Genomic DNA, 6,588 nt, shown 5'->3' with positions numbered 1-6,588 from the left:
TCCTGGGCTTAGGCGATTCTCTTGCCTCAGCCTCCAGAGTAGCTAGGACTATAGGCGCCTGCCACGACACCTGGCTATTTTTTTGTTGTTGCAGTTTGTCCGGGGCCGAGCTTGAACCCAACATCCTCAGTATATGGGGCCAGCACCCTACCCACTGAGCACAGATGCCACCTGAAGCAAATTGATATTTGCAATATAATTTGAACATAGTCCCTTTTTCAGCAAAGCAGGATTATTCTATTCATCAACATGAAGGCTGCTGGGTGTGGTGGCTCATACATGTAATTCTAGCACTCTGGGAGGCCAAGGTGTGTGGACCACCTGAAGCTCAGGAGTTCGAGACCAGCCTGAGCCAGAGCAAGACCTCATCTTTAAAAATACCCGGGCGTTGTGGTGGGTGCCTATAGTCCTAGCTACTCTGGAGGCTGAGGCAAGAGAATTGCTTAAGCCCAAGATTGTGAGATTGCTGTGAGCTGTAACACCATGGCATTTTATCGAGGGCAACAAAGTGAGAATCTGTCTCAAAATAATAATAATAATAATAATAAAATGAAAATTGAAAAAGGATAACTTAGGCAAAAGGCTCGCTTAAGCCCAAGAGTTGTAGGTTGCTGTGAGCTATGACACCACAGCACTCTACCCAGGGCAACAGCTTGAGACTCTGTCTCAAAAAAAAAAAAAAAAAAAAGAGATGTGAGGTACTTGGTGGTGTGAAGTTTTTGCTTTGTTCCATTTGACTGAATTTTCCATAGAGAAGAGGCATCAGATCTTCTCTTTCTCTGGGTTTTCATGAACAATCAAGTATTTCAAAATCTGATTCCTGCTGTCAATCATGTTTTTCCTTTCTTAAACTCCAGCATCTTAAATTAGGATTCTACTATGAATTAAAACAGCAACAAGGGAGGCACCTATGCCACAGTAGGTAGGACACCAGCCCCATATACGGAGGGTGGCGGGTTCGAACCTTACCCCGGCCAAACTGCAACAAAAAAATAGCCAGGTGTTGTGGTGGGCGCCTGTGGTCCCAGCTACTTGGGAGGCTGAGGCAAGACAATCACCTAAGCCCAGGATTTGGAGGTTGCTGTGAGCTGTGACACCCCAGCACTCTACCAGGGGCAATAAAGTGAGAATCTGTCTCTAAAAAAATAAATAAATAAAATAAAACAGCACCGAAGAAAATTTGGCCATACATTTTATCCTACCAGCCAGGAGTGGTATAAAAATAGCCAACGTGCTGAAATATTTATTCAGGCTACATTTGCTTGAATGTAGTGATATTGCATCTGCAGTAACATTTCCTGAGTTTTTCCTTCCATTCACAGGACCAAGATGGGGACTTCTAGCGAAGACTCCAGCAAAAAGAAGCCTGCTATGGAAACCAGGAGGGTAAGCACCAAAGTAGAAGCTTTGGAGGTTCTTGGCTGTTCCTACTCTGTTACAACACGATTCCTATTACCAGCACATCTTGGACCTTAGTGCAGATTGAATTGACTGAACTCATTCTCAGGTTTCACTGTCTGTAAAACAACATTCAACTATTCTTCCCTTGCCACAACTCATTGCAAAAGTGGCTGTATTTACGCACATCAATGAATCCTTTTGTTAAAATGCCCTCTCTTCTCAGCTTAAAAATCTGCTTCTCATGTGAATTGAGGTGGGATCCAGTATAGAATTTTCTTGTTAGAACCCCTGGCTTTTCTTCCTTCTTTAAAAAGCTGTGAGCCATTATATATGCCTTATAGACCCTCCTTTTTTTCTTACTTGTCTGTGTCTCTAAAGTAGCTCTTAACCTAAATACCCCAAGGCTAGCAACTCACTTCCTTCACCTTCTCAGGACCCATAACGTGATCAGTTATCGAACAAACATTTATACATATATACATTCAACACATTTTTATTGAGTGTCTACTGGGTGCCAAGTACCAGGAATATCATGCTTTCCCTTGAACACACCCACAGTGTAAAGCTAGGCAGACAATTACTGATAGATGTGCTATGTAGAGGAGTAGAAGGAAGCACAGGCTACATAGGGAACACAAAATGGTCATGAAGGAAGGATTCTCAAAGTAGCTCAGAGTAGCTTAAAGAGCCCAGGCCAAGAGGGAGCACTATGATGCTTATGGTGACTGCAAGCCAGTGCACCAGGAATATAGAGTACACTAAGAAATGTTATTGGATAGGTTAGCATGGGCTGGATCATAAATGGCCTTGAGGCTACTTTCAAGATCATGGAAATTTCCTAAAACAAGTAGAAGAATGAAGTTATGTTAATTTCTAAACTATTTAATATTATTTTGTCTCCTGTTTGCAAGGCATTTTGTCGGGTGCTGGGACACACACAAACATATGTAAAACTTGGTTTCTTTTTTCCAAGAGCTTATAATTAAGTTGGGAGAGGAATGCACCCTTAGGGATTTAAACCTTTGCCTTTGTGCCATGGCCAATTGGCCCACTCAGTGATTTTAAGCAAATAGTCACCTCCTTCAATACCTCCCATGCTTTACAGAGGTAATAAGAAATGAGAAAGTACATGAGAAAGTACATGAATCTCCAGAGAACAAAGACACTTTATACAACCAAGATAATTACTATTAAAGAAACATTTTCCTCACTCTCTACCCTTTGTACCTTCCTATTCTTAGTTTGACACATCATCTCCCTCAAGAACAATACCCACAGCTTCTTACTCAACATAATTACCTTTTCAGCCTGATTTGAGTTTAGAAAAAGACTCTGAGAAAAAGGAACATGTTTATTGATTTTGACTCAAAGCCCAAAGACAGTCACTATTGTAGACCCTATTCCCAGGGAGAGGATTTCTCCTAAATTAAAGTGATCACAGTGGTTCTCAGTGTAAGTCACTTGATCTGGAAAAATTGCATTTGCTCCTATGGTCCAATGCTTAATATTTTCTCCTTCCCTCTGGGAGGAGTTAAGAATCATAGTCAGTGTGGATGATGCATGTCTGAACACATTGGGAGCTTGTGTAAGGAAAGCTAAGAAGAATACAACACTTATCTCTATTTCTTAAGAGATTTAAGAGAGAATGAGAAGGAAGAGCAGGCCCCTTCAGTTTGTTACTTTTGGTCCCAGACCTAAAGCTCCAGACTTTGGAAGGATAAAAGATGGAGATGAGCTCAGGAGGAGTTCAAGGCTACAGTGAGCTATGGTCGCACCACTATGCTCCAGCTTGGCTAACAAAGTGAGATCTTGTGTCTACTATAATAAAAATTTAAAAATAGGGCGGCGCCTGTGGCTCAAATAAATAGGGCACTGGCCCCATATACCAGAGGTGGCGGATTCAAACCCGGCCCTGGCCAAAAAAAAAAAAAATTAAAAATAAAAACATTTTTTAAATGGGGGCATGAGTAGATAGATGAAGGGCCCAGAAGTGAAACAGACTGACTGCTCATAGATTTTTATTTGTTTGTTTGGTTTGTTTGTTTGTTTTTGCTACCTCTGCTCCAAATGATCTGGCTGTAAACAGGACAATCTTGCATCAAGTTTTCAGGGTATTGTGTTCTGATGGAGGTCTCAGATGGTACCTTCAGTCTTAATTCCAGCTATAATGTTCTTCCTCTCCTAACAATTTTGCCTGAGAGGACTGTCCTTAAGATTTCAAGAAAGCGGTTATACTATCTTTTCAAACTCTTTGGCTCAAGCAATTCTCTTGCCTCAGCCTCCCAATTAACTGGGACTACAAGTGCCTTCCACAATGCCTGGCTATTTTTTGTTGCAGTTTGGCTGGGGCCGGGTTTGAACCCACCACCCTTGGTATATGGGGCCAGCACCCTACTCACTGAGCCACAGGTGCCACCCAGTTTGCTTTCACTCTTAAATCTTATGCTTTTAGAGGGACAGTGGTTAAGAGTCAGAAATGAAAAAACAGTCCTGAAGGGAGTCAGAAGCCAGCTCCTAGTGCTGATGTAAAATCAGTTCACCACAGCAGATAGCATTCAGTTTGCCAATCTGTGTAAAGTAAAATTTAAGACTTTCCTTTGTCCTCTTTTAAACAGAACAGAGAAAGAAAAACCCAGCAGGAGTGGCAGGAGACCCTGGTCTCTGATATTACTGATGTCCAAGAACAGGGTAGGTTCTGGGAAATTGATATTTATTCTCCTTTCATAATCACCCTGTCCTGTTTAATTGTCTGATGAACAGAGTGGCACAGGGCTTTGAGTCTGGGCACACTCAGGGTAATATGCCTTGCTCTTGCAGAAGTGCTTATTGGCCATCTTCCAGTCAGGGAACCTGTCCTACTGTAATAGAAGCCCCCCAGCTCCCAAAAAGAGTGAAGGGAGGAAGTGCGTTCTCTTCTTCTGCTTCTTTTTTGTTTTTTTGTTTGTTTTTAGAGACAGAGTTTCACTTTATCGCCCTCAGTAGAGTGTTGTGGCATCACAGCTCACAGCAACCTCCAACTCCTGGGCTTTGGTGATTCTCTTGCCTCAGCCTCCCGAGTAGCTGGGACTACAGGTGCCCATCAGAACCCCAGCTATTTTGTTGTTGCAGTTTGGCTGGGGTTGGGTTCGAACCCGCCACCCTCAGTATATGGGGTTGGCGCCCTACCCACTGAACCACAGGTGCCACCCCAACCTCTGCTTCTTATGGTGCAGATGCTCCCACTAATTCAGAACATTTTTAAGCGGGGTGGTAAGTTTTATAGAAAAGTTAGGAGGGATGTGCTTCCCTTTTCTTTACTGTTGGAGAAAGATCTCTGGGAAGCTGTCTCTCCTATTCCTTTGGGCATTAGCATTTACACTAAAGGTAAAGATGCATGCTCTGCAGGGGTGGGAGTACAAGAAAAGGCATTACCCTTCCATCTTGCTGATCTTTACCCAGCATGAGGATTCCCTGTAAACTGCTACTCCACAGAAGCAGGGATGTAAGCGAGTGAGGTTTTCAAGTTGTCATTCCATGTGAAGACTTACCAGCCATGGTAGGCAGCTGGGACTTGAGCTGTGTAAATATCTCAGGAACCTGAGTGAATACTCTGAGACAAGAATAGCATCTTAGTTAACTGAGATGAAATTGGGAAGATCAGAACAAACAATTCACCTGGCTTTAAAGAAATCTTAGTATTATATAAGGTTGCCCTTATCTCATGCTGGTGCCCTACCTTCTACTTAGACAAAAGAGACCTATGGACTAACACCTTTTTCTGCCTGAGTGCTTTCCTTACAGATTCTAAGTTGGGGGACAGCCTGGCAGGGCCAATTCTCCCACCATTGGAGCAAAACAATCCATCTCCTCCTGAAGAACCAGGAGCCAGTGGCTTCTTTGGGTTTCTAAGGTAAGACAATTTTCTTTCCTGCCGTCAAACTGAGATTTAGCACCAGAGTGGTATTCTAGTTCCAGAGTTTGCCTCATGGAATCTTTGATGGAAATTCAAATAGAAAAGAAAGCAGATTACTTGCAGAGGTTTCTCACTGATGTCCAAGATGGATGATGGAAATGAGATTGAGAACAAAAGCACCTAATTGTGGATTAATAAAGACTGTGTCATATTTATTTTTATACAACTCATCCCTACCCTGATGTGCCAGCACAGGGCCTGGTTCCGTAAACATTGCCTAAACAAAGACTATTCTTATTTTACTTGGGTCATTCCGATGATTTAATTACTATAATGTTTCTAGTTCCCCCTCTGAGTGTAGGTTGTGTCTTAAGAGTCTTTTTTCAGAAGATAGCAAATCCCTCTGTCTATAGCTCAGCCATCTTAATTGCAATTCTTTTTCTTTATTTCCTCCGCCTGAGTATAATCTAATTTGGGTACCTTTTCAAATGCTGTTGCAAATTTGAATTTCCATTCAGTGGTTCCCCAGAGCAAAAATGCTCTAACTAATGAAGCGCTAATGGGAATCTGGAAGAAGGGAAGGAAACCTCAGAGTCTCAGCATTCTCTTCTCTCATTCCTACAGCTCTCTCTTCCCATTTCGATATTTTTTCGGGAAGAACAACCACTAGTGAGCCTTTCAAACGCAGCAGTGGAAAGAGGATCATCTCTTGGAGTGAATCCTTCCAAGCCGTTCTCGTCCTCCATCTCTATCCTTAGGACACTTCAGCCATGGGAAATGAGGGTACCAAACTGAAGGCTTATCCTGTCCTTTGCCCCTTCATAACTAAATTTGTTTTCCAATTCAAAACATTAAGAAAAGAATGGAACTTTCTAAAATGCTATGGCCCTGAGGGCCAGTTTAGGCCTTTTGTCTCCAGCACTTAGGATCCTAATGACAATAAATGATTTATGAAGACCTATTGATTGAATTTAGTGAGGTAGAGTAAAAGAGAACAAACTCTTCCCTCAAGACACAGAGAGACGGCTCGGCGCCTATAGCTCAACCGGCTAAGGCGCCAGCCACGTACACCTAAGGTGGCGGGTTCGAATCCCCAGCCCGGACCCGCCAAACAACAATGATGGCTGCAACCAAAAAATAGCCGGGCGTTGTGGCGGGCGCCTGTGGTCCCAGCTACTTGGGAGGCTGAGGCAGGAGACTCACTTGAGCCCAGGAGTTGGAGGTTGCTGTGAGCTGTAATGCCATGGCACTCTGCCCAGGGGGACAGCTTGAGGCTCTGTCTCAAAAAAAAAAAA

At 43.0% G+C, this 6,588-nt stretch overlaps 1 protein-coding gene across 1 annotated transcript in view; it reads left to right on the top strand.

Moving 5' to 3' along the window:
• The window catches only part of MAJIN (membrane anchored junction protein), a 29,418-nt gene extending 23,211 nt beyond the window's left edge, over positions 1–6,207 (top strand). The window contains exons 7-10 of the mRNA XM_012810603.2: positions 1,323–1,386; positions 4,017–4,089; positions 5,182–5,290; positions 5,918–6,207. Of these exons, the coding sequence (XP_012666057.2) occupies positions 1,323–1,386; positions 4,017–4,089; positions 5,182–5,290; positions 5,918–5,963 (292 nt within the window). The 3' untranslated portion in view covers positions 5,964–6,207. The remainder of the gene's footprint in view (positions 1–1,322; positions 1,387–4,016; positions 4,090–5,181; positions 5,291–5,917) is intronic.
• The last annotated feature ends 381 nt before the right edge of the window (positions 6,208–6,588 follow it).

The sequence above is a fragment of the Otolemur garnettii genome, unplaced genomic scaffold (genome assembly GCF_000181295.1).
Source record: "Otolemur garnettii isolate 467f Iridium unplaced genomic scaffold, OtoGar3 scaffold00140, whole genome shotgun sequence".
Taxonomy (NCBI): domain Eukaryota; kingdom Metazoa; phylum Chordata; class Mammalia; order Primates; family Galagidae; genus Otolemur; species Otolemur garnettii.
This window is presented reverse-complemented; position numbering and strand designations above follow the sequence as displayed.